The sequence below is a fragment of the Quercus robur genome, chromosome 4 (genome assembly GCF_932294415.1).
Source record: "Quercus robur chromosome 4, dhQueRobu3.1, whole genome shotgun sequence".
Classification (NCBI taxonomy): Eukaryota; Viridiplantae; Streptophyta; class Magnoliopsida; order Fagales; family Fagaceae; genus Quercus; species Quercus robur.
Genome location: NC_065537.1, coordinates 1,897,195 through 1,923,932, shown reverse-complemented (window position 1 = coordinate 1,923,932; position 26,738 = coordinate 1,897,195). Strand labels below are relative to the sequence as shown.

The following is a 26,738-nucleotide window of genomic DNA, read 5'->3' as shown; positions in this document are numbered from 1 at the left end:
GCTCACATGCTATTATACCTTTCTAAATCTGTTTGTGAATCAATCATTGAATGTTTGAGAAAATTATAGTCAGAATATTTTAACTTGTTTAGTATAGAGGATTTCGATGTTGAGGCTGTATCTGTGAAGCATTTTCTTTCCAATTTGGTATTTTGGCTTCAATTCTTTGACTCCTCGATACTCAATCAAATCAAGTGTAAGAACATCATGACAGTTTGATTGCTTGAAATTGTGAATCAATCAGATGATGGAAACAGTAAATCAAGAGAGACTGGTAGAATACCTAGAAGAGCTGCAGCTCAAAGAGGATACAAACAACCGTTATGCTGCTGCTCTGGGAGGAGAAACATTAACTCGGAACCCACATCTAGAAAGGGAGTGATTCCCTGCCTAGGAATATTGGAAAGTTCATTGTTGTTGGATGTTATGCAGCGTATTCTAGGCTGTGTTTTTTTGCAAATATTTCGGCATAAGAGAGTGATTGGCTGCTTAGGAATAATGGTTATAGATAAATCTATTTATTGTTGCTATTCAAATTTTGCATATAAATTTTTTTAGTCAAGCCAATTCTCTGCTGTTTGCTTGTTGGTATTTGTAGGAGATCATGTTATTCATCACTTTACGAAAGTTTTAATTCTAGGACTCAGGCTATCAGTCACAAAGAAAATTAAAATGCCAGATTGCTCTAAGACAATAATGATATTGTTTACCTATCTTGTCAGGCCTTAATGGAACTGTTATCTAGCTTTAAAGCCCTTTCAAAAAAAATAAAAAGAATAAAACATATATAGCAATAAGAAGGTGGATATCATTTACCCAATCTTTCTAGTCAGGGGGAGGAACATATTTGTAGTATTGAATGGATCATTATTAATTTGGAATTAGATATTAGAGACCAATAGATCGTATATAGAACACAAGCTATAGCCTCTTTAGCATTCCTGTAACCAATTTGTGAGGTTTACCCCTATTAAAATAAAGAAGTTTATACAAATGCCACCCATGACTTTAGAGTGTCAATTCGATCCTTGTATTTTCGATTTGAACAATTAAACATCTGCACTTTAGTTTAGTTCTTTCTACATTATCAATAGTTTTGATTTAGACGTCTGATTGATGCAAATTTTGTACTGTAATAAATAAAATCTTCTAAGCTTTTCAACATTACCTTGTTTGCACAAACCCAAGGTCTAGATGACTCTCCAAGAGCTGCCCAAAGTTGGTGGCAAATAAGAAATTGCAGAAACTCATTAGAAAATGGAAAATGTGGGAATACTTTTTGATATAAAGTTAGAAATTTACGGATAAATTTCTTAACAAACAGTTAGATCAGCCGCCAAAACTACATTAACCACTTGTACAAATTGACCAAGTCATATTCCTTGAACCAGATTGTGAGTTTTCTCTATGAGATGGCCAAACGGAGAACAAAGGCAGAACATCCTTGTTGTAAGGCTCTAAACAGCTTCAGCATTACCACACTCAAATAAAGCAATCGAAAATCCCAAGCCATTAGAGTCAATCTATGGTAAAAACTGAACAACCCAAGTCGCTCGCTTTTTGACTCACAAATAAAGCTATCAAACGGACTTTGTCTCTAGGAAAAAACCTCTTCAGCGCAGTGGAAATTTCCTCGTCATTCTTTTCTTGAAACACAATATCTTAGCTGAATTCCTTCCAAACACACCATTTTGATACGCAATTCATTCTCTCTTATCTCTCTCCCAATTCAGATATGTCAATCTCCAACATCGGTATGCGGCAGAACCAAGTTGATCCAGGTGAAGTTTCAAAGAATTTCGAGTTCTTAGACAAGAAAATTTCAGTAACTTAATGCTACCACGTAATTGCAATTTATTGTTTTCTTTTGTGTGATTTTTGGTTGCAGAATTTGAAAGAATTGAATCACTGGTAGAGTTGTCACATTCCATTTCCACTGCATCACTCTTCCCACCTTACAACTCTGACACTGATGCTAGTTCAGAATCCGACGAATCAGCTTCAAGATTCTCTCATCTTTCCCTTACCATACCCTCCTTATTTTCTCGCATCTTATTCTCACCACCACCAACAACAAATCTTTCCATTCCATCACTTGTCCTACCAACTATATCTGACACCGAGTTAGAAGAATCTAACCAAACGCCTCCACGATTATCTTATTCCATAGATTCAATCTTCCCACCAGCCAGGTCTCTGCCATACAGATCAGATACCGTCTAAGTCACAAGCATAAACGATGTTAACCATTTCTATCAAGCCGGTACTACAGCAAGGGTTACACCAACGACCTTCACTACCTCACCATCCTTTACTGCAATGGAGAATGCACTCCCGAATGGCGATCTATATATGGGGAGTGTAATGGAAAACGTGTTGCATGGATTGGGGAAGTACTTGTTGATAGACGGGTGCATGTATGAAGGCGAGTGGCGTAGAGGGAAAGCATACGGTAAAGGCAAATTCTCCTAGCCATCTAGAGCGACCTATGAGGGCATGTTTAAGTTGGGTCGGAAGGAAGGGTTTGGTATTTTCATTGGAGCCGACGGGGTTACATATCGTGGGTCATGGAGCTCCGATTGGAAACACGGGTATGGACATAAGCGTTAGGTGAATGGAGGCTTATATGTTGGGCTATGGAAACGGAACATGCAAGATGGGCATGGGCGTTACATTTGGAATAATGGTAACGAGTATATTGGGGAATGGAAGAAGGGTGTGATTTTGGGGCATGGGGTTTTGATTTGGGCAAACAAAAACAATTATAACGGGGAATGGGAAAACTGGGTTCCGAAAGGGGACGAGGTTTTTACTTGGGCTGATGCTAGTTGCTATGTTGGTAGAAGGAATAAGGACCTTAATCAAATGAAAGGGGCATTCTATCCATTGAATGGGAACAATAATTGTGAAAATTTGATAATTACAATGCTGGAGAGTTCATCGGACGGAGAGGAATTTTCTGAGGATTTAAACTTGGGAATCTGATGGAGAAGCAGGGGATATAATTTGTTATATCATTGACAATGTGGAGGCTTCCTAAATTACTCTCATTTGAGTACTTACAGCAAGCTTCAAAGACTTGAATTGAATTGGGTTTGCAGATAGGAAAGTATGCTCTCTGGCTAGTGGATTTTCTACTCCTTTTTGATAGGGCTGTCCAGAGACCTAGACCAACCGACCCACCCGCTTGAACCGAAGGTCCACTGGTAGCTCCGAATTCAGTTTGCAGTCAGTCACAGGTCGGCAAGAGAAATAACCGAATAATTCGGTTCAAATTCGAGTTTAAAAATATTTCACCCAAAAAACCCGAACCGACCGAACTATTTATACCAAAAAAAAAAAAAAATGATTTGACATGCTAGCAACCCAACATTGCCAGCCTACACGTTTCGATATTTGAGAAAGGAAAACGTGTAAACCAAAGTTAACTTTTTCCACACAAATTGCCAATATACAAATCAACTATTTAACTCAAATTAAAATTCAAAATCAATGGTGTTGGTGAGAGTAGAAGCTGAGCACTTAGTGATATGACTAATTTTAGTGGCACAATTACCCATTTCTAAATCAACGGTTATAATCCAAAATCAAGACCCAATCTAATGGTGACAATTATATATCAAAGATCTGATATCTCTCACTATCTCTAATGAGTCTCTTCAGTTTTCACTTCAGACTCTTAGAGTTTAGATTACAAGGTTCGTGGTCATGGCTTCACCTTCACGCTTCCTCCCCTTTTTATGCTTCCTCACCTCTTCACTTCTTCAATTTAAAGCTTTAAGCTTCGGTCAATCTCCAACTCTCAGAATCTTAGTTCTCTATTTGGCTCTCTCAAACTCTCACTTCTCTATTTGGTTGGCTCTTCAACTCTCTCTAAACTAATTCTCCAAATCCAAACCCTATTTGCCTCCAATGTCAGCCCACTCCTCTCTCCGCCTCCAATGCCTAGCTACCGCTGCCGTTGTCCACTCCTCTCTCTGTAGCTACCGTCGGTGTTTAGTCTTCACCCTACCACTGTGCACTCTTCACTGAGTCAGTTCTTACTCCAAACGCTTAGGTAATTGTTCTCTGTTTTTCATCTTTCTTTTTTGTTAGTCTCATTGGTTTCATTTGTTATGGAAATCAAATGTTAAAATAAAATAAACCCAAAGATTTATAATATGAAACCTTACCTTAAAAAAACCTTGAAACCCTAACTATTTTACTTTTGTTCTTTGTTCTTTTTTTCAATCAATTTTGATTCTGTTTTAATTTTATACAGGATTGAAAGCTGACTCCAAGTAGGGTTTTCTGCCTTGAAGTTCGAAACTCATACACCCACGATTTTCTTTAAGGAATGGTTTTTGCTTTCCTTTGTGTTTAGTGTTTAAGTTGAGATTTTTTTCATTTCTTTTTTTGTTTGAGTTGCTGCTTGATAAGGATGATAGACCAATCTGGTGTAATCTTTTATGTAAATCCTATATTATGTTTGGTTGTTATAATCAACTGTAAATCATATATTTGTGTTTAGTGATTAATCTGCTATGTAAATCATTTGTTATGTTAGTGTTTAGTGTTTAATCTACAATGTAAATCATGTATTATGTTTATGTTTAATCTGCTATGTAAATCATATATTATGTAAGTGTTTAGTGTCTAATCTGCTATGTAAATGATGTATTATGTTTGTGTGTAGTGTTTAATTTGCTATATAAATCATATACTATGTTAGTGTTTAGTGTTTAATTAGCTATGTAAATCACGTATTTTGTTTCTGTTTAGTATTTAAGTTGAGTTGATGCTTGTTAAGGATAGAAGATCAATATGGTGTAATCTGCTATATAAATCATATATTATGTTTGTGTTCAGTGTTTGTTGTTATATCGACATTTTGCTATTGTTTAATCAATTTTAAGCATCACTGTTTTGACTTTCATCATTAAATAAAATTTCAAGCTTATGCTATTTGTATTTGGGCTTTTTTTGTTTTGTGTTTTTATTTTTTGCATAAATATGATACCATTTTTCCTTTTTGGTTTGTGTGATTATTATTTATTATTATTATTAAAGCTATTAATTATACTTGTTACTCTAGTTTGCTAATACATATCTTTGATTTTTTTAGGTCATTGAAACCTCCACTAATGAACTCTCTGTCCAAACATCAGCTGCTACACAAGATGATGGTGCTATTCCCACCCAAGTTGAAGCTTTTGCTGCTACCCATGCTGAAGCAGCTGCTACAGCTAAGTTGCCCCCAGTTCCACCACGCAAAAGTATGACAGTTCCTGTTAGTGGCACTTGTAGTGGTAGGAAAAAGTCAATTGTTTGGGGCCATTTTGAAAAAATAAATATAGGAGAGGGTGATACTAGTAAAACTAAGGTTATTTGTAATTATTGCCAAAAATCGTATAATGCTGATAGTAAGAGTTGTGGTACTAGTGATTTGTTAGCTCATATGCCAAATTGTCCCAAGAACCCTAATAGAGAAGACTTAGCTAACAGGCATAAAACATTAGCTTTTGAACCCAAAAAGGATGGAGAAGATGGGTTCCTGCTTGTGTCAACAACCTTTTCTGTCGAGGCTTATAGAAAGGCATTGGAGAAAATGATTATAATTGATGAGTTGCCTTTTAGGTGTGTCGAGTGGTATGAGTTCAAGAAATATGTAGCTAGAGATGTGATTGGCATTCATAATAGTGAGACAGAGAAGCTAAGGAAATCCTTGAAGGGTTATAGGGTATGTCTCACTACGGACACATGGACTTCTATTCAAAATTTGAATTATATGTGTTTCATGTGTGTCGACACCTAGCCTCGATCGGCTAAGCGAAAAGAACCGTCGCTGTCGTTCCTTTGTTCATCCACCCGCTATGGCGACACCTCCCGTGCGCTCGGGGTCCTGTTGGAGGGCCCCTCTTGAATGATGTGCATGTTGTTCATGTGGAGCTTCAGGTGCTCTCTCTCTCTCTCTCTCTCTCTCGGTGGAGGAAGGTCAGTTTACCTCTGGCATTATGGTAGGAATCTAGGCCAAATTTTAAGGGATTACCAAAGGTAAGTGGAGTCGCCACCAATCATTGAGTTCTTCTAAGGTGTAATTGGTCACCTATTTCTAGTTGATTTTATTACCAATCCTAGACTAAGGAAAATGGAATTTTTCCTAATCTGATGTGGATGGCAAAAAAAAAAAATCTTGATTCTTAGGTCTAGAAGTTTGGTTATGTGTGGGGAAGGTGTTAGGCACCCCATATTACCTGTCCAAGGATAGTCCTTTGTTTTGATAAAACCTTAATTTTTGGAGATTGGCAGTAAAAACATGATTTCAGCATTGGCTTTCGAGGCTTTTCATGCATAAGAGCTTTGAGGTTTGTCTTTTGAATGAGTGTGGTCCCAATCTAGGCTTTCCTAAGGTATTCGGCAAAGTATCAGATTTCCATGGCGAAAATCTAGCGACAAGTCACCTTACTTTCATGGCGGAAATTAGGCATCACTTGCCTTAGGTGACACCGATTGTGACAATCACACCGGAGTGGGGCAAGGAGGTATATATATACATCATGCATAATGCTAGCACACAGGGCAGGAAAGTAAATGCCTACATCCCTAGAGCATAGCCCAAAATATAGGTGAAAGAAAATAAACAGGGGTTATCATACTCTAGAGATGAGGACAAATGGTACAAAGCATGATATATCTAATACGACCCATCTAAGAGAGAAAGGGAGAAGGAAGAGAGGGGTTTAAAAGAATACATAACCAAAGGGAAAAAGCTAAACTCCTAAGCCTACTAACTGCAGCCACTGGGCTGATATCGATGTGCATGCATCCTTGCCCTTTTTGGCTTATGCTTAGGAGACAATGCCTTAGCTCCATACGTCCTTGCTCCATATGTGTACTTGCAAAGGAAAAGACAAGAAAACCAGCAGAAAAGAAATGGAAGGAAAATGTGCAAAGAACATATGAAATAGGTATGAAGCAGGCAAGCATGATAGACATGGCAGGCATACAAGTGAGAAAACAAACAAACAAACAAAGGCAAACAAAAGGTGGTGTCCGTGAGGGAAAAATGTAGGTTTATATCGGATGTCCATAGCTTCATTATGTTGAAGTATGGATGACACACTAGCAAGCAAAACTCATTCATGGACATGTAAGCAAGTGTGTAAAGATGCATATAAAGCCAACGGGTGGATCAAACAAGCATGATAAGCATATCGTGCATGGAGTGGAAAAAAAAGGGGAAGGGTATGCAAGGAGCGACCTAGCATCCGAAGACGCCTCTCAAATGGTTACATCAGAACAAGGCCTCATGTGCGTCAGGCGTAACCAAACAAGATCAAGCCCACGGAGGGCGTCAAACATAACAAAGCCTAGAACTAGAAAGGCTAGCACGAAAGATAAAGCATTGGAGCAAGTAAACATAGACATGCAAAATGGGTGATCCAAACCCTTTGGTATAGGCCAAGGTGTATGGACAGTGAAAAAGACCATAAGGTCTAGATCAGGCCCGAACCAATAGGAAAAAACACAAGAAAAGGCGATAAAGGGAACAAAAAGGGCTACAATAGCACCGAGCATGACAAACATAGCCTAGGTCTAGGCACACAAACATGGCACGGGGCATACAAGCACATGGAAGATGGCATAAAGCAAGTAGAGCATAGATCCAAGCACACAAGCATGTGAAAACGTATATCTAGGCATAGGCATGGCAACATGTGTGTGAACATGTGAAAGCTAGCACATAGGCATGGTAGAACATGGATTCAAGCATGTGATCATGTACGGATATGAATCTAAGCATAAAACATGGCGAAAAGCGCACAAACACATAGATCCAAGCAAACCATAACCATAGACACAGGATCAAGCATGTGAGCACATAACCCTAACATCAACGCAATGCAAAAAGAGGAACGAAACAAAGGAAACATGGCATAAAACCCTAAGCATGTAGATCTAAACATACAAGCATGTAAGGATGTATTTCTAAGCATAAAACATGACAAAAAGCACATAAGCACATAGATCTAAGCAAGGAACACACATAAAGCAAGAAGCATGCTAAAGAAAGCTAAAGAAGCTACATCCACACCCCTAAACCCCAAATCCAAAGTGTGGAACCAAGGAAAGTAAGATTGGGTACAAAAGCAATACCTTGTGTTCTTGGTAAAGAGAGAAGAATCAAGAAACTTTGATGTGTGTTTTGGGTGTTTTTTTGGTGTTTGGAAAAGAGAAAAGCATATAGAAGTTGGGCCGGGAGCAAAACTTAGCAAATCTCTTCTTTTTCTTTTCTTTTTTTTTCTTTTTTTTTTTTTTTTTTGGTGTAAAGGGTGCTTGGGGCTATTTATAGCCCCAAGTGCGTTTTTAGAGGCAGCTGCCACTAGCAGCCTCAAAAGACCCATGATTTGGTTGATCTTGACTCCCTTGGAAATATATCGGCTTCCTATTTCTGAAAAGATATGGAACTTGAAAAATCTAACGGTCGAATCAAAAGTTATGGCTCTCGAAAGTTTGTGGTGCATCGATCGATGCGTTATCTCGGTTTTTGTGATATCTTGGCAGTTCTAACTCCAATATTGACCCATGAATAATCATTGGAATGATAATTTGATAATCTCCACAATGGTGTTGGTTTCAACCCATTTTGACAGCCGAATCAAAATTTGGGTGTTTGGGCCCACCCAAGATCAACTTCAGGTTTGGTCATTTTAGCTTAAAAAGGCACTTCGGATGCTCCAATGCCCAAACAGGTTGTGCCATGTTGTTTTGGATGCTCTCGCAGACCCATGGAGTTAAAATGATATTTTTGGATTTTTCGAGATCTGGCACGTAAATCAAGGACGGACAAAATATGATATCAACAACATGTCACTTTATTGATGATGCTTGGAAATTGCATAAGAGAATTTTAATTTTTGTCAAGTTGAAGACCACAAGGGGGAGGCTATAGGTAGAAAGATTGAGATATTTTTGCATGAGTAGGGTATTGATGGGATATTCACTTTAACAGTGGATAATGCTAGCTCAAATTTAACAACAACTAAATTTTTGCAAAGGTTGACTAAAGATTGGAATGGAACTGTTTTAGGAAATGAGTTCATGCATATGAGGTGTTGTGCCCATATCCTAAATCTCATTGTGGGGGAGGGTTTAAAAGAGATTGATGCATTTGTTGCTAAGGTGCGTGAAGCTGTGAGGTATGTCAAGTCCTCACCCAATAGAAATCAAACTTTTAGGAGTTTTATGGAGATGTTAGGTATGGAGTCCAAGAGTATTTTTTGTCTAAATGTATCTACTAGGTGAAACTCAACCTACCTTATATTAGAAACTGCTGAAATTTTTGAGAAGGTGTTCCTTCGAATGGATTTTAAAGATGATGGTTATTTGTCATACTTTAGGACCAAGGAAGATAGTGGTGGTTTGGGATCTCGTATGAGTGATTTCCAAAATTGTAGGGCATTTGTGACTTTCTTAAGGCTTTTTATAATGCAACGAAGAAGTTCTCCGGCTCTTTGTATATTACTTCAAATGCCTTCTATGGTGAGATCTTTGTTATTCGGGAAAGTATTTCTAATTTAGTTAAATCCTAAAACACTCTCTTGAAAAACACAGCCACAAACATGAAAACTAAATTTGAGAAGTATTGGGGGGAAGGGGAGAAAATTAATCCTCTTTTGTATGTGGCTGTGGTTCTTGATCCACAAAAAAAATTGAGGTTTTTGAAGTTTTCTTTTTCTGAAATTTATGGAAATACAGTGGCAGAAGTGATGGTTGATAAGGTGAAAGATCTTTTGTATGAGTTGTATAATTTTACTTTTCTATTCATTCGCCAAATGTGCAAGAACAAAGTGGGAGTGAGAGGATAGAATTGGAAAGTGATGCTAATGATCCATTTATGATGGTTCACTCGTGATATGAACGTTTCTTGCAAGTTGAGCAATTTGTAGGTTGTAGTAATGAGCTTGAAAAGTATTTGGCTAAAAACTATGATGGTAAAAATGATGTGAATTTTGAGATATTAGGGTGGTGGAGGGACAATTGTAGTAGGTACCAAGTGTTGTCTAAAGTTGCTAAGGATGTGCTTGCTGTACCAATTTCCACTGTTGCATCTAAGTTAGCATTTAGCACCGGAGGATGTATTTTTTATTCATTTTGAAGTTCACTATCTCCTCTCATGGTTCAAAACCTTGTATGTTCACAAAATTGGCTTCAAGCCACAGTTCGAATTTTTCATCACCAGTCAAGGGATGATGTAGAGACATTGGAGGAGGAGTTACTTGACTTAGGTAATATGTTTAAATTTTGAAACTTATTATCTATTAATTGTATTGAATGTCTCATGTATTCAAGCAAAATTTAATCTATTGTGTTTATTTCCTATTCTTTTCTAGTTTTAAACCAATAACCAACAGCAAGTGCAATAGCAAATACCAGCTCAAGCAAGGGTTTTAACTCAGGCAAACGACCCTTAATTAGTATTGATGATTAATCACTAACTTGGTATGATTCTGCCTTTAGCCCCTTACTTACTAGTTGGTCTTGTATTTGGTACTAATGTATTGTTTGTTGAATATTTTTTTGTCTATTGTAGGTGGACGGTCATTTATTTTGTAAAGAATGCAGCTTTTTATTTTGGAAGCTTTTTTGGATATATTGCTTTTCTAAGTTCTAACAATACTTAACTGTCAATGCTTATAGAAAAGAAATCTTAGTTCATAGGTTTTCTTTTCTATTAGTTATAGACTTATTAACTATAGAGTAGTCATTCAATGCTTTGGAAAAGCTATTTTTTGGAAATACCTATGTTATTTCATTATTGTAACTAATTATATTGCTAGGAACATTATATAACTAGCAAGCTTCTGCCTTATGGTTTACTGCCCGAAAAACTTACAGTAACTAGCTCTATGGTACTAAGTATATATATCCATTAATTGGAATATTGCAGTATACTATTATCTGTTGTGATTTATTTGTTGCTGGAAATATTATTTGTTGTGGTTGGCAGGTTTAATAGGTGTTGAGCTACTAGCTTACTGCCTAGGTGCTTATTATGTTGCTTAACATATCACAGATGGTAAAATTAGGGTTTTTGTAGGTTGTGTTGTGCTATCTTAAGTCTATTTTGTTGTGTTTATTTTTTTTAGTTAATGAGAGAAAGATTATATATTTGGATTGATATGTACTGCTTAGGTGCTTCTATTGTTTTGGAGATCACAAGTGATAAAACAAATAGGCTTTTTGGGTGTGTTGTGTTGTGTTATTTTGTCCAGAATTAAATTTGTGAAAATTTATGAGAAATTGCAAGATTATATTGGGTTTGATATGTCCTGATCCAACAGGTCTAGTGTAGTTCATAATATAAGCTAAGCTTGAAGGCCCATTTTAAAATAAATTAAGTAAAAAGAGGCCCAATTTGAAATATATAGGGAATTCAAAAAATCTGAAATCAATAGCGTTTATTAAACTGCCAAACCAAGTAATTTGGGCTAAAAAGGCCCAAAAAAATGAATTTATGATAATTTTAACTATGTCCAAAATTTCGGCCCAATCTAAGGCCCAAACCTGACAAATTGACAACTCTGACCCAGCCAACTGATTACCTGAAACATCGGATCCGACCCGAATATTCGATTGAATACGGCTTCGAAACTCAACAAACCGATCCAACCGGGTCGAATTTGGTTTGGGCCTTAAACCGACCAAGCCCGACACGTGGACAGCACAATCAATACATTTTCATCTTTACTAATATAGAAGAAAAAACTTAGGTAGTCTCGAAGCACTGTTTCGAGACTACTAAAAATTGCATGTTCCTTTGATACTGCAAGTTAGACAATTAGAGTGGTATTTATGGACAAAATGGCCTTATGCCCTTTTCACCCAAATTATATAGCCTTATGCCCCCCTTCCCAAACTAAATAGAGAAATACCCCTCTTTTGTAACTCGATTTTCTCAAAATTGAGTTAAAAATAAATAAATTTCTGGAACCCTATAATGACGTTTTTAAGGACCTATAGTGACGTTTTAAGGATCTATAGTGACGTTTTGTAACTCGATATCCATGAAATCGAGTTATAGGCAATTTTATAACTCCATTTCATGAAGCTCGAATTACAAAACGCCACTATAAATCCTTAAAAACATCACTATAGGGCTTAACTCGATTTTGAGAAAGTCGAGTTTCAAAAGATGGACATTTCTCTAATTACTTTGGAAAGGGGGGTATAAGGCTATATAATTTAGGTGAAAAGAGCATAAGGAAATTTCATCCTGGTATTTATTACAAAGTCTAAAGAAATCACAAAGAGAAAAAAAGTAGGCTCCCAGACAGGGGAGTGATTCCCTACATAAGGATATTGGAAAGTTTCATTGTTTTTGGATGTTAGGAAGCTTTTCCTTAGCTATATTTGTTTGCAAATATTTCTGTGCAGTAGAGTGATTGGCTGCTTAGGAGTAATAGTTATAGTTAAATTGATTTAGTTTTTTTTTTTTTTGGTAAATGAATCAAAATTTATTTGTTTTTGGTAAATCAAATTTTATTTTTATTTTTTTAGGAAAAAACTAACTGCGAAAGACACAACCTTCAATTTTTAGAAAGGCAATGGCACATGTTGGGTCCCTAGCAGTGGCTTGTGTAAGTCTGAAAGGTCGAGATCGCCCATCACCGATTGAGATTGTAAATAACCTAATGTGTGTGTGGGTACAGGTTATCGCTGGTTAAACCAACTGAACAACTTGTAGATTCATCTAAAAGTTTATGTTTTTTTTTTTAAATTTTTTTTATTATAGTACAATTACTTGATTTAAAAACTTGAATGTCATTGATATGATGCAGATTGGCCTAGGAACTAATGGGCAAGTATAACAACTTGAAGATTTTGATAGTCCTAATACAGTCTTAATTTTAATGAATTTGCAGTTTGGGATTTGGTACAAGAGGCAGGTTTAGCATAGACAAGTTTTGATTGATTTCCTTTTTGTTCTGAGATTTCGGGTTCAATTATTTCATTGTGGATTGATTGGGGAGATACCTTATTGGTCAGTTGGATGAATTTGCTCTTTGGAGCTCTATTTTGGTTTACTCAAGCACATTCTTTATTCATACTGCTCAATGTTATGAGTTTTGAGGTTCAAATGATTTGAATTCGTTGATTGAGGTACCATCCTGAAAAATAGACCTTTAAAAAAAATAATAAATAAAGCCATTTTACGTTGTTTTTTGTGGCATCCTTCATGTAAGTATTATTACTTCACTTGATATCGTGCGACTATAGGTTCAATTAGTGAATTCAGTACATATAATTTTCTATTCTAAATACTTTGAATATCACCCAGAGGCATTCTGTCTTGAGGAATCGATCTTTTCTTCTTTGTTTTTTATTTTTTTTCCCCACCCTTTTGATAAGTTCTAAATTCATGGTTAAAAGTCCCCAGGTATTGGGATTTCAAGGTAGCTAGAGAAGTGGATATAGTGTGATAAAATAGTTCAGAAACTTTGGTTTATTTAGATAATCAAGGTTTTTAAACCCAGACCAGACCATACAGTCCAACCGGGTTAACCAGGAACCGTTCATCAAGCAGGTTCTTTAAACTCCAAGAACCGGCCTATGCAAGAAAGTCAATGAACCGTGCCAACCGCAGTTGAACCTTCCGGGTTTCAAAACCATAAATGGTTCTGAAAATTTTTTGGTACTTACAGGCTTACCGCCATTGTTGAAGGCTGAAACCTCAACCACCGTGAGACGCTATCAGACTTCAAATCGCACCCCCATCTTCCTGTTCTTCTTCTCTATCTTGCTCACACTCTTTCTGCTTTCTCCCTTTGTGTTTTTGACGATACTGTATCTACATTTTCCCCACTAAAGTCTTCTTTTTTTTTTTGGTAAATGGAGTCTCCTTTTTTTGCTGCTTCAACTCAACCGCTAATATTTGCTTTACTGTCAAACACCAATGCTTTACTATCAAGCACTTTTAACTTTTGTGTTTAACTCATTTTTAAATAGGCGGGCATCCTAGCTAGATTTTTTGAGTTGTATTTTAATGGTTTATGTCTTGTCCGTGGGCTCAGGCTAGCTGATCAGCTTATGGTAGCCCATTGACCCTCTTATAATTTTACTCTCTCTTTTAATAAAATGATTCTACTTGTTTCAGTTCCAAAAAAAAAAAAGAAAAAAAAATAGGCGGGCATCCTATAAGATTCCTCTTTTTTCTTTTTCTTTTTTTTTAATTCATAAATGGTGGACTATTCAAATGGGCTTGGGCATAAAACTTTTTTTCAATGGATTGTCAAATAGGCTTGGCCATGGACAAACAGACCAATTTCTTCCTTAACCATTTTATGGGTCTCATAAAATTAAAAATAAAAATTATTGTGCACTCAAATGAGATTTGTCATGACTTAAGAGCTCCAACAAAAATGTTAATTAAGTGTATATACATATAAAATTATTTATCCGTATTTTAGTTAAAATTTCTATTTATACTAATTTAATATATTTTTTATATTTAAATAATTATTAAATTAATTATAACGTTATCACGGTTCGACCTCGGTTCAACTTTAAAAACCTTAAACCTCTCTCTTTTACAGTTCAATGAACGATCTGGCTCTGAAAACCTTGTAGATAATAACGATGGTGCGAATCTCAACTGTATAAGCATTATGGTGCTTCATTGATTTCCTATATGGATAGCTTTGTATGAATATAGTTTTCCTTGATTCATACTATTGGGAGTTGAGAATATTGTGTGTTAAATAATCATATGCAAAAACCCACTTTCATATCATTGCATGTTTGAGAAAATTTACATGAGCTCACATGCTATTATACCTTTCTATGAATCAATCATTGCATGTTTGAGAAAATTTACATGGGGGGAAGGGATTAGGTAACAGCAGCACCTAATCTCAAAAAAAAAAAAAAAAAAAAGGTAACAGCAGCACCTTGGCTCCAAAATCTTGGAGTGGCAGCATTTTAAACCAAAAAGAGTGTGGTGGATTGAGGCTAAGAATGGAAGGCTTTAATAGAGCTTTACTAGCCAAGATTGGCTGGTCACTAGCAACAAATCAAGACAAAGCTCGGGTTCACATGTTGAATGCCAAGCTTGTCTATTGCGCCTCAGTTGTGCTACATGATGTCTACGTATTTTTTAAAATATATATCAGTGTCACATTTTTTTTTTAATCTGGTCTTTTTTTTTTCTTTTTTAATATGTTATTTTACCAAATTTAATAAATCATATCTTTTATATATAAAAATATATAGATAGAGAAAGAAGCTAAAATAAAGTAAAAAAATTGTGTTGTGTCACTTTTATAATGTGTCAAATTATTTCATATATATTTTCTCAAAAAAAAATATTTCTTATATACTTCTATATAAAAAAAATATATACATATTTCTTATATTTTATGTAGTAAAGACATAAGAATATATTTATACAAACTATATTTTTTATCCTCTCATTTTTTTTTTTTCTAAACCAAAAAAATAAGTGTTCTATTCCTTTATTTTTACACATTCTTGCACATTTTTTACAACAAATTTCTTTGTTCTCATCAGTACAAGGGAATGATCCATTGAACTGAATAAGTTTGACAAACATGATGGTTAAGAAACCTGCAAGAAATAAATGCAAACACAAAACAATAAAATGTTGAGCAAAAGATCCCAAGAAAGTAAATTGACGGTGGTAGTGAGACGACCAAAAATTAAGAGAAGCATCCAGCAGTTCTTGGAATGAGTCAATTTGGACTAACCCAAGTAAAGCCCCCATAGTTGGCCATAAGTAATTGTAAGTTCATGTAGCCACAGCCTCCATAAACTCTGCATCCTCTCCCATAGCCTCTAGAGTCTCAGGCAAAAGGCAAGCTTCAAAATCAATGCTACCCTCCTCCTTTCCAGGAAAAACAAGTAACCGCCCATCAAATTTAGTCCCAGCACCGCTTCGCAATGCCACGGGCTTTCCCCAACCAAAGTCATTACCATACACGTTGTGCCGTGGGGAGCTTCCTAAGAGCAAGGTGTTACTTATGGGGCGACTAAAGTTCACCATCCAAGGATTTTTCACCCATTCATCTAAGAACTTTCTCACGTCATGTGGCGTCTTTGAAGCAAGCGCATTGTTTATGCTCCAAGCCGCCCAGCCGAGTCCATGTTCTAACAGTTCCCCTGCTGTGCTTGTGACACTCTCCGAGTCCACCGCATTCCCGAAGTGCTGTTTTGGCAATGGAGGCTGCATCCTTTGCCTTGTACCCATAGCAATCGTGCACTTAACCTCTTCATCAGCCTCCAGACACCGACAGCGAGTCACAGATCGCCAAAAATGACCCAAGAGTGCTTGCAGAGATGAGATCCTATCGGTGCCCATTTCATTGTTGGCCTTTGCTTTAAGTTCAGCAATTTTTTCTTTTGTAAAGTGAAAATACCTTTGTTTCAGCGGAGGAGGGACCCACTTCTGAGTCTTTTCTTCAAGGATATTTGGTATATGAACCGGAAAGTTGATGATTCCGTCAAAATGGCTACGTCCAAATAAGGGATGCGGTTGCAATTTCTCGCAAGTGCCTCGAGAAATCTCAGACCAAGTATTAAAGAAATGCCAGAATGTGGTTCCATCACAAACCGCATGCTTTAGAGTGCAACCGATGAAGATGCAGTCAACAAGCTCAGTTACTTGCACTGACAGCAACGGCTTGGAAATGCCCTCGCAGTTCAGAACACCGTTCATAAGAAAGAAGGAATCGACAATCTGGGGAAGATAGATAGGCTCAAGGATATCAGCCATAGTAGTACCATCTGCAGCTGCATGGACGAACTGGGCTCCATGGTTATTGCAGTCAATGAAGAAGGAGGTGGTGTTATCTTCACTGTTCTCAATCATGGCAAGACGCCCAGCAAGGGGATAGAATACATCCAGTGTGCGGGAGAGAGAGGATTGTAGGTGATGAATCACATTGTTTTCTTCAAGTTGTTGCTCCTGTGAAGTTGTAGGTTTCAGAAGATGAGAACCCTTTGAATAGGACCGTATGTGAGGAAGCGGAGATCCCATGGAGTTAAATCGATTCTTCTGGTTGAGTAATTGTTACTGGTGGGTCGGATAGTACTGGTGGAAAGAACGTGAACCCTGTTGAAATTTGATTTCTACGCACAGAAGTGTAGGACTTTGCTAAGAAACACTGCAGGTCGAATCTCATCAAACACTAGCGTATGATCATGCACAGGTTGCCATTTATGGCCTAAGATCGAGCTAAGTTGCGCAGTGGGGGTTGACAGGATGACGAGGCCTTCTAGCAATGAATAAATAAATAAATAATTCTAGTACAATAATTTTTGACATGACCTTCTACCAGAGAGTGAGCAGTTAATTTATATAAATTTAATAGACAACCTGACATTGCAACCTAAAAGAATGGTAGTAAGGATTATGACATTTTATGTGATATTAAAATTATTTAAAATAAAAAATTATATTTATGTCAATTAAGTTTAAAATTTATTTATATTTGATGGTTATATAAAATTATATAAAAAAATATTATTGGTAAAAATATTTTAATATTTTAATGAAATATAATGAAAAATAGATGATTTAATACAGAATACATTAGAAAAATATCTTTTGCAAAATAAAAAACATAAATTCTTGTACTAAAATGCAATCAATAGGAGTCACTAATGTTCACTAACGTGATAATTGAGTAATGGCACTATGAGGATTTGTTGGCAAATTAAAAAATATGATAAATAAAATTTGACAAGTGTATTAAGAACATAAAGAAAATGTAATTTAATAGTTAGATTTTTAAAATATATAAAAATATATATTTTATTGAGTAAGATTATAGTTGTAGGGACACGATTTTTAACGACCCAAGGCTGACGTTGGGCTCGTGTGTAAAGGGCCCGAACAATATGATTTGTAGAGAGTGGGTTTGGAAAGGCCTGCCTTTGGGCGCTGAGTTTCGGTATGGTCACGGTTTCATGAGCGATCATACAAAGATGAGTTTGGACTGCATAGCTGAGCCTTGCATCAGTGTAGTTTGGAAGGTTTGACTCCTCGGAATTAGTCCGAGGAGCATCACATTCTCACCATTCCTCCTTTTTCTTCCTTCTTTTCTCGGGACCTCTCCCCCGTTCTGTCTCCTCCTTTGTTCCCTTTTATACTAGTATTCGATTTCCCTTCTTCATCTACGTGTCAGTTTCTCCTTGTTTGGGGCAGTTACTCGTCCTATCAATCTTCACGTCAGAGTGGTTGGGAAAAGCTGGATAGCATGGTATGGAGTATGGGTTTGTCAGGTGCTGGGTTCCACGTTATGGTATTGGCAGCTTTCTAGCTTGTACTGCTCTTGTACTGAGTTTGTCCTTTTCTTCAGGCGTTTTGTGAGGCGTTGAGCGTGAGGTTGTCCTCGGCTACATTATTGGGCCATTAAGGGGTTCTCCTCATACCTCCTCGGCAGTAGGGCTCCTCGGCTTGGGCTTTGGGCCATTAATGTGAAGTGGACTGAGATTCCAAATTTCAGGCCCCACAATAGCCCCTCGAAATCCTGCTTCCCGACTTTTTAGTTGGGAAGGAGGGTTTTGGTGATGCTGAGCCCACCTCGTGACTTGTTCAAGTTCCGTGCCTTATTGCTGCTTGTGTCCTTCCATTTGCATGGGAGATGTGCCGAATTAAGAGGCATTACTTTATTCTTCATCCGCGCAGTGCCCTTTGTCATTTCAGTCTTCGAGGCGCGCCTTCACGAGGACCTTTAAATCTTGTGGTGGTGGATAGCGTTGGAAATTGTGCCAGAGCTACCTTGTCTGCAGTGTGTCTTGGGAATCTGCTCAAATTAAATTAAATGACACCTCCTTACCCTTTATATAAGTAGGACAGGTGGTTATTCTCCTGGCATATAAACCCTTCTGCTCTCTTTAGAATCATAACCCTTTGTCCATAACCAGTTCCTACCTCCAGTGTCATCTTCCCTCAGTGCCATATGTTTGAGGCTTGGGTGGAAGTGGAGGAACTTCACCCGCCACAGAGGCACCGGACCCTTCCAAGACTTAAAGTGATGTGGTCTAGGCAGGGTAGGCACAGACTTAAGGTGTTCTCTCGCTTGGATATGGTGGGAACGGTACCCTCCCCTCTTTCAGTCAAAATCCGAAGCAGGTTCTGGCCACACCAGATTTTTGGTGTGTCAGAAGAAAGGTTTTCCGCCATCAGCACCGTCTGCGATACCGCAGGCGTGGTTCCGTGGAGGCCCATCAACTTCCGGCTCTCTGCACCTTTTCTTCAACGGTGCTGGCCTCAAGTTGGGTTCCCTGCACCTTTTTTTCAGCTCCGCTAGCCCGAAGTCGGGCTCTCTACACCTTTTCTTCAACGGTGCAGGCCCCGAGTTGGGCTCTTTGGCTACCTGAGTTATAGGCATGTAAAAGTGTTGAGGAATGGTTTTCCTTGAACAACGTCTTGAAACAGCAGCCAACCTCTCCTCTGTACCACTTCCTAGGCTTTCTCTTTATTCTCTTGTATCTTTCTTTTCGATTATGTAGTTAGCTTTAATATAAGCCGATTCCAGTTTTTCATTGTACGCTGTACTATTTCTTTGTCTTAATAAAAGAGGAATTTATTTACTTGTTTTGAGTATTTTTCTTTTTTGCAACACTACTTTGTGAATGGGTGTGCTCCATGTGTGTTTTTCTTCAATGATACTTAGAGCAGGAAACCTTGAAACATAATCCGACTAATTCTAATTTACCGACATTACCAGGCATAATAATGATAATTCACAGTAAATTAAATTTAGGAAACTAACCGAGATAACAGCTGAATATTCCGTAATACGTGCGAGGAGACCATCCGAGAACGATAAACTCTAAATAATTCATCCGAGGGGGTAACCGAGCAGTAAGGGACTCCGATTGTGTTTTTGGTAACATATTTCTCTATATTGCATCAATCCCTTTGGTACTGAGGATCCGAGAGCAGACTTGGGAATCCATGCAGTTTAGGGATTAACCCAATTGTTAATGGAGAATTCTCCTCGAATAGATTCTAAGGTCCATGTAACGTAGTTTTTCTTTTAAGTAGTTGGTTTCCCCATAGGCTTGAGTCCGAGGACCATGCAAGGCCTTGATTCTGTCCAAAACTTATAGTTTTTTTTTTGAGTACTTGGTTTCCCCATAGGCTTGAGTCCGAGGACCATGCAAGGCCTTGGTTCTGTCCAAAACTTATGATTTTTCTTTTGAGTACTTGGTTTCCCCATAGGCTTGAGTCCGAGGACCATGCAAGGCCTTGGTTCTGTCCAAAACTTATGGTTTTCTTTGGAGTACTTGGTTTCCCCATAGGCTTGAGTCTGAGGACCATGCAAGGCCTTGGTTCTGTCCAAAACTTATGATTTTTCTTTGGAGTACTTGGTTTCCCCATAGGCTTGAGTCCAAGGACCATGCAAGGCCTTGGTTCTGTCCAAAACTTATAGTTTTTCTTTTGAGTACTTGGTTTCCCCATAGGCTTGAGTCCGAGGACCATGCAAGGTCTTGGTTCTGTCCAAAACTTATAGTTTTTCTTTTGAGTACTTGGTTTCCCCATAGGCTTGAGTCCGAGGACCATGCAAGGCCTTGGTTCTGTCCAAAACTTATAGTTTTTCTTTTGAGTACTTGGTTTCCCCATAGGCTTGAGTCCGAGGACCATGCAAGGCCTTGGTTCTGTCCAAAACTTATAGTTTTTCTTTTGAGTACTTGGTTTCTCCATAGGCTTGAGTCCGAGGACCATGCAAGGCCTTGGTTCTGTCCAAAACTTATAGTTTTTCTTTTGAGTACTTGGTTTCCCCATAGGCTTGAGTCCGAGGACCATGCAAGGCCTTGGTTCTGTCCAAAACTTATGATTTTTCTTTTGAGTACTTGGTTTCCCCATAGGCTTGAGTCCAAGGACCATGCAAGGCCTTGGTTCTGTCCAAAACTTATAGTTTTTCTTGTGTATTTATTTGTTTTTCGAAGGTCAGCCCCTAGACCCTGGCGGGGAGAGTTGGCTTGAGGCCGGAAGCCCCTAGAACTGCCCGCGCCGTTGGCAATGCAGGGCGTAGCCCCTAGCAGAAGTTTATGTCGGAGCAACAACTGCATGTCGCCGGAGATGGAGGAAACCCCGTGAACCTCTACTTGCTAGAGAGTTGACTCCACCGCCACCTGGGCCAATGCGCAAGCCTTCCCACAGACGGCGCCAATTGTAGGGACACGATTTTTAACGACCCAAGGCTGACGTTGGGCTCGTGTGTAAAGGGTCCGAACAATATGATTTGTAGAGAGTGGGTTTGGAAAGGCCTGCCTTTGGGCGCTGGGTTTCGGTATGGTCATGGTTTCATGAGCGATCATACAAAGATGAGTTTGGACTGTATAGCTGAGCCTTGCATCAGTGTAGTTTGGAAGGTTTGACTCCTCGGAATTAGTCCGAGGAGCATCACATTCTCACCATTCCTCCTTTTTCTTCCTTCTTTTCCCGGGGCCTCTCCCCCATTCTGTCTCCTCCTTTGTTCCCTTTTATACTAGTATTTGATTTCCCTTCTTCATCTACATGTCAGTTTCTCCTTGTTTGGGGCAGTTACTCGTCCTATCAATCTTCACGTCAGAGTGGTTGGGAAAAGCTGGATAGCATGGTATGGGGTATGGGTTTGTCAGGTGCTGGGCTCCACGTTATGGTGTTGGCAGCTTTCTAGTTTGTACTGCTCTTGTACTGAGTTTGTCATTTTCTTCAGGCATTTTGTGAGGCGTTGAGCGTGAGGTTGTCCTCGGCTATATTATTGGGCCATCAAGGGGTTCTCCTCATATCTCCTCGGCAGTAGGGCTCCTCGGCTTGGGTTTTGGGCCATTAATGTGAAGTGGGTCGGGATTCCAAATTTCAGGCCCCACAATAGTGTTAAGCTGCAACTAATTTTGAAACTAAAATAAAAAAAAAATTAAAAAATAAAAAAAAAAGAAAGAGAATAATGATGTTCCAATTTTTTTATTTGGTTGTTGTACGTTCTTGAGTGTTCTTATTTTTTAAAAGAAACAATGGGCTCTTGAGTGTTGGGCTGTGTATTTTGGATTTGTGGTGGGACCGTTTGTGCTAGCTTTTTAATAAAGCTGAGTTAGTTTGTGTATTACATAATTTTTACGGTCTATAATGGCGCTTGTCTTCGGCCGATTGTGATGAAGATTTGTCGGTTCTCGGTTGGAGCTACAACAAAGGATAAAAGCAGGATTCTCTATTTGGAAGGGCCAAAAAAAAAAAAAAAAACTGTATTTCAAAAATAGGTAAAACATGAAATATTAAAATATCTATGAGAACTCAATTTGTAATGACCCCAAGTTAGTGTGTTGGAATCGAACGTTAAACGCCCAAACAATAAATTTGTAGAGAGTAGGCTGAAAGGCTAGGTCTTGGTCGCCGGACGGTGGTTAGTCATAGTTTTCATGGTAATCGTACTAGAATGAACCTGACGTATCTAACAAGACTTATTTTCAACATGACTTGAGTGGCTCCGGTCCTTAGACCTCGTCCGAGGAGCTTTATGGAGTTTAATGCTCTTATTATTCTCCTTTTTTGGGGCTTCACGGTCTGGGAGACGATATGTCCCCCTCTTTTTCTTGGCTGCTTCCACCTTCTTTTATACTAGCTTTTCCTCTCCCTTATGCGTCTACGTGTAGGTTTCGCTTTTTAGGGCTGATACTTGTCTTTTCAGCCCATATCCAAAGTGGTTGAGGGTGGTTGTAAAAGCTGAAGAGTATGGTAAAGAGCATGGACCTGTCAAGCGCAGAGTATTTAATTGCAGTATTGGCAGCTTTTTACTTGGGCCGCTCCTACACTGTGTTCGCCCTTTCTTTTAGGAGCGCTCTGGGATGTCAAGGACAAAATCGTCCTCGGCCATATCCCTAGGCCATTTGGACTTTCATTGTATGTCCTCGGCAATGCCTCTCCTCGGCTCGAGTCTTGGGCCCTAATATAAAGTGGACCGGGTCATAAATTCTCTAGCCCCACAGTATCTATGTTCAATATTAATTAAATATAAATAAGTAAAAAATCCAAACAGTTGTTTTTAAAATATTTAATCTCAATCTTCTACTGTAAAATATATTAAATGGAGCTCAAACTTTTTGTTAAATCTGAAAATTGTGTGTATTAAATATTATAAAGATTTTCACAAAATAAACACATTTCATTAAAAAATATTCTTCAAGTTTTTGCAAAACGTACTTTGACAATGTTCATAATTAAAAATGTGCATCTTATAATTCTAATACAAACTCTTCTCCTCAGCTTCTGTTGATCCTTCTTTTTCTTTGTTTGCTCAGAGCACCAGCATTAGGGAGTTTAAACACTCTTCAATTGTTATTTCACAATTCAAGACAGTAAAAACCTACTCCATCCGAGTTTGTACACCTAAAAAGGTTTGCAACCTATAAATAGTAAAGTTGCATATATGTAACCTTACTATTCATAGATTGTAAAGAAAAAATAAAATCATGTGGTTGTGTATGAAGAGAAAAAGACAATGGGATGAAAGAGAGAGATAAGAATACCGTTTATTATTTTATTAGGTTATATGTAAAAATAAAAACTGAAATATTGGATGATTTGTAAAATAAATTAACAAAATAGATAAAGTAGTACTAGACATCGTGCTAATGTCATCTTCCGGTGTGTGTGAAGTTAAAAAGAGAAGACAATGAAGTTTACATAGTAATTTCAAGTTGATCTTTTTTTTTTTTGGTTTAAAATTTCAAGTTGATCTTAAAAAATATATATTAACTCTTATTGAAGCAATATATACCATAAAGAATACAGATTGTACGAGGAACATGGCCGAATATAGTGGCTAATCACAGTGGCCAAACAACTGACCAAATACCAAGGACCATGTCCAATTACTATTAATAGCCAAGTAGCCGAGTTTAGAGGAATGTAACAATTTCTTACCTATCTCAAGATAATATGGCTGCTAGCTTATGGATCCTTTCCTTTTGGTTTGATCAACCAGTATAATCATTCTCAAAAGAAATATAAATTGACACCCTTCACATAAATAGTTATTGTACCTCAACAACCCGCTATTGCATTTAATATTATTAGACTCGTTTTGATTATTTGCATATTAGAATTCTTACCTTACCGCATATCCCCTCAATTATCATGAAGGAACAAACCATTTAGCAAGTCCACTGCATGGTTTGTTTTTTTTTTTTTTTGACTATTTCTCATCAAAAGCGTCTCTCCATACTCTTCAAGTACCCTTTCATGTTGGGTGCACTGCACCATGCATCCAGCCCACATGCTTTTTCAAGAGCTCATTTAATGAGCATGCCACTCCATGACCCGTGAGAAGTCTGACTTCTCTTAATGAGAAGTGAGCCAAAGTGTGTTGGACACGCTGAAAGGAAAAAGAAAAGAAACAACCAAGGCGATTCGGCCAATGAGAGCTGAATAAAGAGATTTTGGTTGAAGCAAAGTCAAAATAAGTGGCTTGTACTTATTGTGACTTGACGTGAAGAGTGTGAAAGGGAGAAAAGAAAGAAAAGATGAAGAAATAAATGGTGAGACCATTCGGCCATTTGGGCAGGGGAGAAAGAAGTGAAGTCTCAGAGTGTAAGGACTAGATGCGGTCTTGAAGAACTGCACTTAAGTGAGAGCAAGTAAAAAAGTAGAGAAAAATAGATAGAGTAAGAGAAAATATACTGTGAAAAAGAGAGCAGTGAGTGAAAAGAAAAAAGAAAAGTGAGTTTTTTTACTCAAGTTACATTTTTAAGTATTGTAATCTTTATTTAATATAGTTGTGGGGCCCAATAATTTATGGACCCGGCCCGCTTGCTCATGGGGAGTCCACAGGCCCAAGCCGAAGAAGGCCATGGCCCAAGCTCAAAATAAGAAGCACAAAATGGCCTGGAGATACAGCCGAGGACAGCTTAGTCCTCGGCAAACCCAAAGTCTCATTGATGAAAGTGGTATACGAGCAAACTTTAAAGATCAGAAAATATCTCAGGGAAGTTGTCCTTAATACCCTTCACTGATAAGACTCTACACCTAACAGAACCTGACTCTTAGGCTTTATTAACCATCCCCAACAATTCCGGGATTAGACTGACGGGACAAATAGCAGTCCTAAAAAGTTGACCCTACACGTGGACGAGGGACAGCGAACGTAGGCTAGTATAAAAGAGAAGATAAACTAATCAGAAAGGGCTCCCCATCTCACTTCCTGGGAAAAAACTCCAGGGATGAGAATGCCCGGACAATATATGTACACCACCACGAAAAACCCACCGCCGGGTAACCGGAGAAAGACATTAGTGCTCCTCGGACATGATCCGAGGAGTCCAATCCCTCAAGTTACAAAGCTGTAGGGCTTGGATATCCAGGCTGAAACCTTTTCTTATCTGAGTTTCCCTAAAGTCCGGTTTGGACCAACGCCCTGTGACCAAACGTTAGCCTTTCAAGCCCACTCTCTACAAATCTTATTGTGAGGGATCCTTCACGTGCGAGCCCAACGTCATTGTTGGGCCGTTTGAGAATCGTGTCCCTACAATTGGCGCCGTCTGTGGGAAGGCTTGCACGTTGGCACGGGTGGTGCATGAGTCAACTCTCTAGCAAGCAGAGACTCGCGAGTTTTTCCCATCTCCAGTGACCTGCAGTTGTTGCTCCGATATAAACTGATGCCAGGGCTTACATCCTGTAGTGCCAACGGCACGGGCAGCTCTAGGGGCTTCCGACCTCAAGTCAGCTCTCCCAGTTATGGCCAAGGGGCTGACCTGCGAAAAAAGCAAATAAGTACACAAAAGAAAAACCATAAGTTTTGGACAGAACCAAAGTCTTGCATGGTCCTCGGACTCAAGCCTATGGGGAAACCAAGTACACAAAAGAAAAACCATAAGTTTTGGACAGAACCAAGGCCTTGCATGGTCCTCGGACTCAAGCCTATGGGGAAACCAAGTACACAAAAGAAAAACCATAAGTTTTGGACAGAACCAAGGCCTTGCATGGTCCTCGGACTCAAGCCTATGGGGAAACCAAGTACACAAAAGAAAAACCATAAGTTTTGGACAGAACCAAGGCCTTGCATGGTCCTCGGACTCAAGCCTATGGGGAAACCAAGTACACAAAAGAAAAACCAAAAGTTTTGGACAGAACCAAGGCCTTGCATGGTCCTCGGACTCAAGCCTATGGGGAAACCGAGTACACAAAAGAAAAACCAAAAGTTTTGGACAGAACCAAGGCCTTGCATGGTCCTCGGACTCAAGCCTATGGGGAAACCGAGTACACAAAAGAAAAACCAAAAGTTTTGGACAGAACCAAGGCCTTGCATGGTCCTCGGACTCAAGCCTATGGGGAAACCGAGTACACAAAAGCACAATCGGAGTTCCCTACTTCCCAGTCGACTGCTCGGATGGATTATTTAGAGATTATCAGTCTTGGACGGTATTCACGCGCTTATCACAGAATATTCAACTGTTACCCCAGTTAGTTTCCTAAGTTTGATTTACTATGAATTATCGATATAATGCTTGGTAGTATTGGTAAATTAGAGTTAGTTAGATTATGTTTCAAGGTATCTTGCTCTAAATATTCTTGAAGAAACACACACATGGAGTACACCCATTCACAAAGTAGTGTTGCCAAAAGATCAGTACTCAAAACATGTAAATAAATTTCTATTTTTACTAAAACAAAGAAATAGTACAGCGTACAATGAAAAGCTGGAATCCGCTTATGTCAGAGCTCACTACATAATTGAGTAGGAAGATACAAG

General features: G+C 38.4%; 1 protein-coding gene across 1 annotated transcript; it reads right to left on the bottom strand.

Moving 5' to 3' along the window:
* Window positions 1–15,526: 15,526 nt before the first annotated feature.
* Window positions 15,527–17,310, bottom strand: LOC126720319 (uncharacterized acetyltransferase At3g50280-like). The gene has a single exon (XM_050422650.1). The coding sequence runs from the start codon at window positions 17,033–17,035 to the stop codon at window positions 15,788–15,790; it is 1,248 nt and encodes a 415-aa protein (XP_050278607.1). The 5' UTR covers window positions 17,036–17,310; the 3' UTR covers window positions 15,527–15,787.
* Window positions 17,311–26,738: the final 9,428 nt, after the last annotated feature.

Bases quoted from the DNA above. Each gene is read 5' to 3' on its own strand.
- LOC126720319 (XM_050422650.1), bottom strand. From the start codon at position 17,035: ATGGGATCTCCGCTTCCTCACATACGGTCCTATTCAAAGGGTTCTCAT.